We start from the raw sequence: 11,877 nt of genomic DNA on the forward strand, positions 1-11,877 counted from the left end.
TATCTGTATCCATATATGAAAAGCAGAGAGCACAAAACATTACACATTCACTGAAGAGGCCACTTTGTACTACTGTGGGTGAGACTGGTAATACACACTACCATTAACCTTCTCAGGTGTGTGTAATTTGGCTGCATCTTTGTTTCTGTTGCTGGGAGAATGTTTACAACAGCTTCATAAAATCACTATGAATAATTCTAATTACAAGGTTGTTATTTACTTTCTAACAAATAGTTTTGAGGAGACAGAAGTAAAATTAACAATATTTTCTCACTATATCAGGTTTCATGTAGATCACATGATGTTTGTTACCTAATGCTGATTTCCTGTTGTTACTTGGTGGCACTATGAGGGCGGCCTAATATTTGCCAGACTCTCAGTAAGCATCAGATTTTATAGTGGTTGCTATGCATGCATTTTGTTATAGCTGCATATCAGCCAGCACAGTGGACGCCAGTCCTTCATCTCTGCTTACTATTGGCCACTCATGGGTAGTTTGTTTTACTCAAAACCAAGATGGTGGACAGAAAGTCATAAATGCTGAAGGTCTGTGGAATATCTCGTAAATCCTCCTAAAGCTGGGAGCAAAAGTCTGTGTCCGTGTTGAATCTAGCTTCTATAATACACAACAAAACACAGTGTTTATATGTTTGTGTGTTTCACATCACTCGGAAAAAGTTCTGTATAGTGGATGTTTATCACCTACTGTTGATGGCATGTTGCCACTGGGTAGTACTATTAATGTGACATAATACTGGCGCGTGGATGTACACTGTCCAGTCTTGATGAAAGTGTAAACATGACGACATCAGAGATGTGAGGGCATGAAACCTGTAACAGGGATAGATGCATCAAAACATGTCAAAGTATTGGCTAATTAAAATATTAACGAAACATCCAGGACTCCTGCAAGTTTCCATATTTAATCATATTTACAAAAATATAACCAGGGACCTTTAATGGCACCCTGGTCACTTTTCATGGAAACGTCACGACAGCGAGGTCACCGGGTCAGACTTTGGAGGTCTGCAAGTGGGTTCAAGTAAAGTTATTAAAAACCAGCAGTAAAGAAATCAAACCATTGGAGAGCATTAAAACCATGAGGCATTTATGACAGCAGGCACAGAATATACATTATATAAGAGGTCACAAAGTAACAATGAGGCGGTGAAGTTGTCATTTCTAAATGGGATGCAAGGGTTATTTGTTACATCTCGAGCATCACCAGGCTGTGCAAATAAATGTGCATATTCCTGGTAAATTCCTGTATAACAGGAAAATAGTGTTTTGTATTCATATCGCCACTGTTAAGTGTTTACGTGTTTGGAAAACCTCAAAACAAATTACTGAATCGTCACAGCTGTCTTTGGTCTGAATCCCACTTACACAAATTAAGGTGGGATTTCCTCGAGGTCCCAACATCCCTCATCAACGTTCAAACAGCGCTATGCAGCAAATAAGTGAGGTACGAGTACAAGTTGGTATGTTGGTTGGCTGTAGCTCAGGTGGTAGAGCAGGTCAGCTACTGACTGGAAGGTTATGGGTTTGATCCAGGCTCCCGTCCATCCATCTTCTTCCGCTTATCCGGGGCTGGGTCGGGGGCAGCAGCCCAAGCAGAGAAGCCCAGACTTCCCTCTCCCCAGCCACCTCCTCCAGCTTATCCGGGGAACACCAAGGCGTTCCCAGGCCAGCCGAGAAATATGGGCCCTGGGGCCTCCTCCTGGTGGGACATGCCTGGAACACCTCACCCAGGAGGCGCCCAGGAGGCATCCTTGTCAGATCCCTGAACCACCTCAACTGGTTTGGGCTCCCACTAATCTGCATGCCAAATATGCTTGGGGAAGATACTACCCCCCAGTTGCTCTCTGATGCATCCATCGTGAATGTTAGCTAAACAGCACTGAAAGAAGAAAGTGCTGGTGTGACTGGGTGAATGTGGCGTGTTGCATAGAGCGCGTTGAGTCCTCCAGGAGAGCAGAAAAGTGCAGAGCCATCAGTCCAGTTACCATGTAAATACTAATACATTTAGATTATTCTGTGACAGTTTAGTTAAGCAATGATTCTCTGCAACTTTTCACTCTGAGTATCAGAAGGTCATTTTGTTGCTACATGAAAAATAATAACACTGCCCAGCTGATGGCAGATGGCCCCGCCCCTCGCTGAGCCTGGTTCTGCCGGAGGTTTCTTCCATAGGGGGTCGTATGATTGTTGAGTTTTCCTCTGCATGTGTTATTGTAGGGTCTACCTTACAGTACAGAGGTGACTGTTGTTATGAGTTGGCGCTGTATGAATAATATCGGATTGAAGATCATCTTCTCGTCTTCCATTCACAATCACTTTTTGTCCTGCATAGGTTTAGATCTAAATGAACGCTTTCCTCATCACATGCTTCCTCATGCAGCACACACAATAAACACATTCCTTTATTAACTGAAATGATTTTATTTTGGCAGGTTGGAAGAATGCCCGAGGATGTTTGATGTTTTGAGACTACTGCTACCAGAATCACCTCTTCCCACTGCACGATCACACAGCCAGCCTCAGGCCACACTCTACTGTTGCACTGTGTAGAACGAAAAAAGCATGAAACAGTAGCATTTACTGTAAAAACAAAGAGGCTCATGTCATTCAGATTCAATTTAGATTTCCTGAGAAATAGCTGATAATGTTTCCTGGTGGACAGAAGGATGATCAGGATGACACCTAAGAATTAATAATAGATAGTAGTGTTTACAAGTATGTGAACAATGATCATCCTAACTTTGCTTAATTTACCCGACATGGCAGTTACCTAAATATTTAACCAATAATATGACAATGTTTACATAAATCTAGGTTTCTTTGCTACTCTCTGTTCTGTATATCAATTTAAGCAACATTACTAAACATCTTGATTTCTTGTATGGATTCAACATTAAATGTGAACGATGCTAAAACTAAGGTACAAATCCTAAGGTGAGAGAAAGTATGAATGAAAGGCCATACAGATTTGGAATTAAAATAAATACCTTCAATAAATAAATGATATATTCCAACCCCACTGAAGTGTTCTTACATTCATTTTTCTGTCCCATATTTACGGAGCCCTGCAGGGGACATGGGAGAAAAAAAATTAAGACGGACTTTTGCGAGATCTCGCAAAACTAACTCGGGATCTCGCAAAAGTTTCATACATCTCCGAAAACGTCGGAGCACTTTTGCATATGTGATGTCTTGTAAACCGAGCAGGTATCTGACGTTTACACAACTACATTCACGCCTCAAAATATCTTAAAAGTGTATTTTGTGACGCAGAAAGAGGAATATTACAACTAAGTAGCTGCCGCCATTGTTGGAATTCAACTTTTGCGAGATCTCGCAAAAGTCCGTCTTAATTTTTTTCCTCCCATGTCCCCTGCGGGGCTCCGTACATATTCTGTCACAGCTCCTCCTCTTTGGTTTTTATCTGTAGTTTTCATGGACTCTGTGATTTTTCACTTTCAGTCTGTCAGGAACAGCTGTGCAACATAAATAGTTCTGAATAAAAAAAAATCAGATAAATGAAGACGTCTTAAATAAAATAAAATCTTTGTCCATGTGCAAATGTGGATGGTAGCGCGTCTATAGTCAGAAGCTCCGCAGCCCATCAGGGTCCACACACAGAGGTCGCTGTCAAAAGCTTGAATTGTACCTTTCTACAAATCTGGGCCGGGGCAATGGTGAGTTCCCAGTCAGAAATCTTGACGTATGGGCTCAAATTGTGGTCATAAATATTTTGTACTTGTAAATTAGGATTTGTGTGTGTAAACAAGATTTGTGTGTGGACTTAGCCAAAAAATACGTGTGAAACTCTGCACTCAAGTTTCAAGTTACAAGTACGAATTTTGACCCAGTTTTTCTTCCTTTCATCTGATTGGCCAATGTCATGTCAATCACAAATGTAACTATCCAATCAGAGAACAGGTGGGTTTGGCTATTGGGGGGGTGCTTTATGGAGTCCACACACAAATCTATTTACACATATGAATCCTAATTTACAAGTACAAAATATTTATGACCACAATCTGAGCCCACGCTGATGGGATCAATCAAGTATCCTTCTATAGATCTACGAATGACTTAAAATTAGAGTAAGAACCGCAAACTCATTATGAAAGTGTCACAGATGAAGAGAATCCACAGACGTCTGTACCACTAAACACTAAAGAAGCTGCCCCCTGCTAGGAAACGATGCTAATGTGAAACAGCAGGACAAACGTACAGAAAACATTTATTAATGGTGTCGTTTATCTGTTGCATTATTTTTCTCAAATACATTTGAAAAACAAACAAAGTCAGGTGACTGGATGTGTGAGCCGTTTCCAGGCATCGTTTAATCCACCGCAGGCAGCAGCTTTCATCCATGTCTGCGAGGTTTCCTTCCATATCAGTACATTTATTATTTACACCCTTTTTCAATATTTGGTATTCATACAAACATTTAAAATATAAACCAAGTTGAGTTAAACTTTATTAAACTGTAGATTCATACATTCGCTCCACATCACAGTAATCAGAATTTTGCCCTTACATGATAAATGTTCCATCTAAAACTTTTCATGTTTACTTATTTCATATTTGTTGCTACGCTGCATAAGAAAAGATGCAGAAAGGGCCCTTCATGAGAAGATTTGGTGCTGTAACAACATACAAATATGAAATAAATGATTCCTCATAGAATTGTTTTTATTTCGTTTCCATAAAAGCAGAAATAGAACACGACCACATCCAGTCCAGGTGCCGCTCTGGTTGGAGGATGTTGAGCAGAAACCCTTGGTCAACATTGGAAACATTAAAAGTCAGTGTGGGGGGAGACGTGTGCCCGTCATTGGACTGCGCACACATCCAGAATACAGAACTTGGCTCTACAAGTAGGGCAGGGAACCCTGCTGGACAACCACGTCTCCGGTGTCTGCTCGTCTAGACGGCTGGCGAACCATCGACCCAGACACAACAGACACCACATGGGTCTGCAGTGACACTGCTGGCAGTCTGAATCGTCATCATCGGTCTCTGTAGCAGACAGGAATCACACAGGCGTAGTTACACGAGCACATATGAACCCACCCAAAAAACGATCAGCGTAGTTTTACCTGCTTCGTGGCAAAGCGTGACCAGTTTGGCGTTTGCTGGAACCTGCATGCAGCCGATACAGGGCTCTAACTCCTGTGTACGCACACAGCACATGCTGACTGACTGACTCATCTCAGCACTGGACACAATTTGATGAATGCAGCAGTGTGTACCTGTCCGTGGGGGAGGGCGTACGGCTGATTGAGGTCCACCTGAGCCTTGAACGTTTCCAAAAAGAGTTCACCGAGCGTTCGATGGATCACCACATTAGGAGAGTTTCTGATGGGAGCCCGGAGCTTCTCCCGGAGCTCTGCGTACTCCGCAGAGTTGAGCCTGGAACGAGTTGGAAAGACGATTTGATTTCTCTTTGTTTTGACACGAGACGTGCTGTTTTGTCGAGACAACACATACTTGATATTGAATGGTGTGACAGCAGGGTTAATGCTGTCAACTCTCAGGGTCAGGATCTCTGTGGGCGAGGCTGAATCCGGACTCAGGTGGTGCTGTGTGGACTCTGTCACTGTGACGTGGCAATCGCTCTGCAGGGCCATGTAAATGTGATACGTGGTCACCTAGAAGCAGACAAAGAGGGTCAGATGTGCCTGAGCAGACAAAGTCTAGCTGCAGCTCATGCGCACAAGTCAGCAGTTGGATTCTTGTTGAAATGCAGCAAAGTTACCAAGTCCCTGTTCTATAAATAACCAACATTAAAAAAACGAAACATATTAAGATGCAGGATAACAGAAAACCAGTGAAGATGCTCTAAAAATATTTATGTACCAAAATTATTACATGAAAAGCTCAGAATGGATTTGTCTAGTTGGTCAGTTAATCATCACAATGATTAGAGCCCACAGGAAGCCCACGGCCGTCGCTCTGTGTCCTTGTAGCTCAGGTCTGCGTTTGTTTGTTCGCCGTGCACAGAATCACTTTTCCATGGTCAGACCGCAAGTGTGACAGCGTTACCGCGACAACGTTACCGCGACAGCGTTACTACGACAACGTTACTACGACAACGTTACCGCGACAGCGTTACTACGACAACGTTACCGCGACAACGTTACCGCGACAACGTTACCGCGACAGCGTTACTACGACAACGTTACCACGACAGCGTTACCGCGACAACGTTACCGCGACAACGTTACTACGACAACGTTACCACGACAACGTTACCGCGACAACCTTACTGCGACAGCGTTACCGCGACAGCGTTACTACGACAACGTTACCACGACAGCGTTACCGCGACAACGTTACCGCGACAACGTTACTACGACAGCGTTACCGCGACAGCGTTACTGCGACAGCGTTACCACGACAACGTTACTGCGACAACGTTACCGCGTCAGTGTTACAGCGACAGCGTTACTGCGACAGCGTTACCCCGACAACGTTACCACGACAGCGTTACCGCGACAACGTTACCGCGACAACGTTACCGCGACAGCGTTACCGCGACAGTGTTACCGCGACAGCGTTACCGCGACAGCGTTGCTACAACAACATTACTGCGACAGCGTTACCCCGACAACGTTACCGTGACAGCATTACCGCAACAACGTGCAACCAATCTGCAATTTTCCCGTCTCTGAAATGGTTGCCTTGGAGACGAAGAGTGCAGGGAAACAATGGCAATAATAAATATCATCAGTTTTCAACTGAACGGGGTCAAGGTTCCTTCTAGTACGTCTGTGATAACGGTTCCTAACTGTGACGGATCTCACATCAGCTGCGAGCCCTTTAACCACAGACTTTATAAAAGCAGAAACAAACGGACGCTTTGTTTCATTTATGATCAACAGTCTATCAGAAACGGTCATTTACACGTTTCTCTCTGACGATAGCGAGAAGAGGCTGAAAAAAAAGATGTTTATGATGTAAGGGTCATTTTTCTGATAGGACTTTCTGTGGACTGTTGTCCTGACAACTGAGACTCGTAGGAAAGCACAGGATCAGGATTTCTCAGAGTTTCTCTGCAGTGCGTGAAACTAGAGTTGTGCAGTTATAATGCCAAAGAAAAGCTATACGCATATTTATTAACACTCACCTTTAACACCCAGGTGTCAGTGACGATGACTCGAGCTCCCGGTGCTCCTGTAGCAAACTTATCTATGTGTCTGAACTCAGTGTTGATGCTGACTGCCACAGAGCCCCAGCTGGAGAAAGGGGGCTGCACATGGGCCTGCAGCACCTTACTGATTGGATGATTGTGCCAGCGACGCCGGGACCAGTAGAAGACAATTATCCAGCTGACCGACTGGAGGCAGAGAGACAGAAGGAGAAACGCTCTCCAGCTGTCACCAACCTGGAGAAACAACAACACAAGAGATCACTGCTTCAGGTTCATGATCAAGAGAGTTTGAACCACTAAACCTAAACAAAAGACGACAACAACAAAATGACTCCAACATGTTTGCTTATTGGCTCCTGTGTTCTGGTTATTCCTACAGATTACATTATGGAAAACTGTCTTCTTTTTTCAATTCATCAAATGTGCTACTCTGCAAACAAAGCCATTTCCTGCATAAATTCAAACTTTTCTACCCCACAGAGTCATGAAACCCTCGTGGAAATGTGATGCCTCATAAGGTTTTCTTCCCAGCTACAGCAGCTGGACCCAGAGACGGGGAAGCTGCACCAGGAACGAGTCGGCTAAAAGGCTGTAGGCATAAGCAGTCCTTTAACAGTGTGCACGTGTGGGCCCTGCATGCCACAGCCCACAGCTTACTCTGATCAACAAGGCAGAAATCAAACACACAATCAGTGGAAAATGCACCGTTTGTCACGCACAGTTACATCACTTTCACCCAAGCGCTGTAGCAGAGCGTGGGCACGTGTTGCAGTAAAAGAGATGGACGATGATGAGAACAGAGCAGCTCGTAACCACGAGAGGAGCCGTTTCTTCTGTTTGGAAGAGTTTTGGTTTAAATAAATAACAGATGCTGCGCCGCCATCTGCTGGTCAGCCTGCTTCTCTGTCAGACTTTCACCAGCATCATTACCAGTGAGCTAACACAGATAAAGAAGAATGTGTACTGCGAATGCTAACGATCCATTCTCTGACTTTGCTTAAAAACAGTGGTGAGCATTAGATCGAACCTGAAAGGATAAAAGTTAATGACCGACTCCAAAGCCCTGTGTCGTGGGTTTTTACTTAACTGATTTTGTTTTTTTTGATAATGTTTTATATGAGCCAGTGTAAACTCATAGCACGGCTCACTCTCCAAATGCACCGCCTGTTCTCCAGGATCTACATCAGCATAAATGTGTTTCCTTAAGTACACAACAGAGGGCGTGGCCCCGTGCAGGCTGCAGGCAGAGAGCACCAGCCAACCCACCTGGTAAATGTTAACCAGGTTTTTTTCTGGAGCAGCGACACACATTCCCATGTAGTAACCTGCAGAGAGAAGACACAATATAGCATCAGACAAACACGAACCTGCTCCATGTTTATCAGGTACACAAACATCACAGGCCCCTCCACGGAGCAACAAACCAAGACCAGGTCAGACGACACCGTGACTGTCCTCTGCTCGGGGCTCTCGTATATAAAACCCGTGTCTACGGACAAGCACTGATTTAACAGCTCAAAATCAAAGTGTTATCGCTCCCACGGGCGTGTCCTCCATCATTACTGACCTGTGCGTGGATTTAAAGTACAAATTATTCACTTATTTAAACTGTTCTAATCTTTTCTTAATGCCTCATTTTTTTTACCCATGGTTCCAAAATGTTATAATGGTGACACTGGTTCTAACACCCACTGTGTGCGTGACGTGATTGCGGGGAACAGAGTGCTCTTCTACCTGTGTGACAGTGACGAGTTTACCTAAAGGCAGCGCGGAGTGGACCACGATGGTGATGCTGGTCCTTCTGATGTGATACTGGATGAAGCCCACGTCCTCGCTGCCCAGCCACGACGAGAACAGGTTCTGGATGGTGAGGCCGGCCGAGCGGAACTCATTGGGCGTGAACACGAAACAGAAGGAGAGGACCACGTAAGCCAGAGTAAACGACAGCTCCGGGCTCTCCATACTACTGCCAAGGTCCGAGTATATTTACCTCACTTCCGCATACGTTTTCTTCTTCGTCGTCTTTTCTTTTCTTCGACGCTTTTTCAAAATGCCGTTTTCAAACACCGGGTTGAGCCATTACCGCCCCCTACCGGCTTAAAGAAGACGAACCGAAAGTCTGGTCTGCCTATCACACATATGCTCTTCACTTCAGCTTCAGCTCATCTGTAAAGGGCAAATCTTCTAGAAGTGCGTTTGTGAGGCCACAGTCTCGGGTCTAATTCTAGGTTAGAGTCAGCGCAGGCCGGGAGAAAGACCTTCCGCACCAAACTTGCTGGGTCAGGGTTACTCTTGACTGGTACCAGGGTGGCTGGTCCGTCCCCGCTGGTCCTCTCACCTTTGGCCGTGGTAAAAGTTTATTTATATATCGCACATTTCACTGACAGATGTCACAAAGTGCTTCACAAAAGAGATAACAAAAAACAATATACAATACTTCGGTCCTCCCTCCTCCTCCTGGGATAGGCGCACAGATGTCTCCTAGATGTGTGGCCTCAGGTATTTGGTACTCTTGGGGGCTGCCACATATCATGTAATATAATATGTAACTACCAGTGTTGGGTAAGTTACTTTAAATTAGTAACTTAGTTACATTACTAGTTACTTCTATCAAAAGTAACTCAGTTACTTCAAGTTACTCGTTACTTTCAAAGTAACTAGTTACTAGGGAAAGTAACTTTGGTTTTACTCAGACTTCTCTTGTTAATGTGTTGCTTCTGTAACTGGATACCCAGCCAGACTACCAGTCTTCTAGCTTGCGTACTTGCCACAGTGCACTGTGCCACCTACCAACAGAAAGGAAAAGATAATGTGCACATTTCCACGAGAGAAATCCCACGCCTGGACCGTCATTGACTGCTGCCATGATTCTAGCCTACGTCACAGCGTCATGTGCACCTTTTACATCCAACACAAAAACTGCAGTCGTGGTGCTTTGATTGCACTCAGAACTCGGAAATTCTGCCTTCTGAATAGGAAGATGCAGGTAACATCAGGCTGCAGATGAGCTGCATACAGGGCTGGACTGGGACAAAAAATCGGCCCGGGCGTTTTGACTAGAGACCGGCCGCCATTATAGGAAAAATCATAAAGCCTTTAAATGCAAATAAACGCTGTTGTGACAGTGATGTTCACTGTTCTGATGGTATATATGCATCAATCTATCAATCGTTTGTTGTAAGATTCAGATAATTATTTTTTAAAAGCGAGACATTTTGAATGAGAATAAGAAAGAAAAGTATTTCTTTGTGCCCCCCTCTCCCTGTTAATGCCCTACATGGCCCCCCTGGCAACACTTTGCTAGACCCGCCCCTGCACAGTTACCAGCTGTCAGCTACCTAAAAAAGGATCCTGGTGTTATTTGTCTCTCAGAAACAGTTCATAACTTCAACTCATTCATGTCACCTAAAAGGTAAACCTGTTTCTCCATCACCTGTTCAGCTCTGATGATTCAGTAAGGACATCTCCTGGTTTCATCTTCATGTTTCCCTCTCACCACATATCCAAACCAACATCATGACCAGCAGCTTTATAGCTGTGGCTCCAGCAAACATCAGCTGATACTAGAAATTAATATTAAATAAATTCTAACAACAGCTGATCAAGCTTAAACGTGCTGCTGTTGTTTAGCGCGACATCTGCTGGTTTCCTCTTTCTGGCTCAAAGTGGGCGATAAATAAACAAGAGAGAAAAGCCGATCAGCTGATCATTGATCAGTTTCATGATTGAAGTAGAAACAGGAGAGGGAGGGGGAGAGAATGAGAGAAGAAGAGGCAGCTGTGCAGCATAAACACAGAGTAACTCCAGCTTTGTGTCTTTTTCATTGTAGCTGAAGTCCGGGACAAACTGTTCTCCTTTTCACCTCAATAAGAAACGCGTAATATTTTCTCTGAATACGGGACGATTCCGTTTTTTACGGCAACTCTACTAACTAACCTTATGAATAAAATAAAGTTCAACATCAGTAACATCATAGCACCACCCAGCTGTATAGAAACTCGTACCCAGCACAATGAAAATAAACTCCACCTAAACTTGGTTCATATCTGACCCAGACAGACTGCAGGTCATAACTTCTTACCTGAAGTTCAGTTCTCCTGACACTCGGACCGGCGGCCGCCTCGGGGCTCTCCTCCTGCCTCCGATCTCCCTCATCCACCTGCTGGCCTCCACCACTTGCTGATGTTACTGAATCTGTGGAAGCTCTGTGGAGCCTGTCTAAATCCCAGTAACGATTAACGCGTTCCTGATTTTGGCATAATAACTAGTTACCGTGCTCGTTACCACAATAATAACGTAGTTATTAACGTAGTTAACTAGTCCCTACACTGGTAATAACACAGAAATGAATAAATAAGCAGAAAAGATTCAAATGAACAAGATGAGCCTACTGAGATTCTGTACAGCTGCTCTTTGTCAAAGGAAATGTTAATGAGTTTATTTCACTACAACTAAGGAGGCAAGCCCGACTCCTGAAATTCAACCCCCCATCATAATTCCCCCCTCCACCAAACTTTACACCTGGCACAGTGCAATCAGAGAAGTAACGCTCTGTTGGCAATCACCAAAGCCAAAGTCCAGAGAACAGGCCTCCACTAGACGGCAGCATGCTTTACATCACAGCATCCAACACTTTGCATTGTGGTTGGTCATGTAGAGCTTGTATGCACACAATCTGCAGTTGAGAAAAGGTGATAATAATCAGTATACGG

At 44.2% G+C, this 11,877-nt stretch overlaps 1 protein-coding gene across 1 annotated transcript; it reads right to left on the bottom strand.

Annotated features, from left to right (window-relative positions):
* Positions 1-4,232: 4,232 nt before the first annotated feature.
* LOC113030368 (E3 ubiquitin-protein ligase TM129-like) lies at positions 4,233-9,198 on the bottom strand. Its single transcript, XM_026181774.1, has 7 exons — positions 8,923-9,198; positions 8,432-8,490; positions 7,142-7,399; positions 5,503-5,663; positions 5,265-5,424; positions 5,112-5,184; positions 4,233-5,031 (listed from the first exon to the last, which is right to left on the bottom strand). Exons 1-7 carry the CDS (start codon positions 9,125-9,127, stop codon positions 4,844-4,846), a joined length of 1,104 nt encoding a protein of 367 aa, XP_026037559.1. The 5' UTR covers positions 9,128-9,198; the 3' UTR covers positions 4,233-4,843.
* Between the last annotated feature and the right edge of the window lie 2,679 nt (positions 9,199-11,877).

The sequence above is a fragment of the Astatotilapia calliptera genome, chromosome 2, assembly GCF_900246225.1.
Source record: "Astatotilapia calliptera chromosome 2, fAstCal1.2, whole genome shotgun sequence".
NCBI classification, from domain to species: domain Eukaryota; kingdom Metazoa; phylum Chordata; class Actinopteri; order Cichliformes; family Cichlidae; genus Astatotilapia; species Astatotilapia calliptera.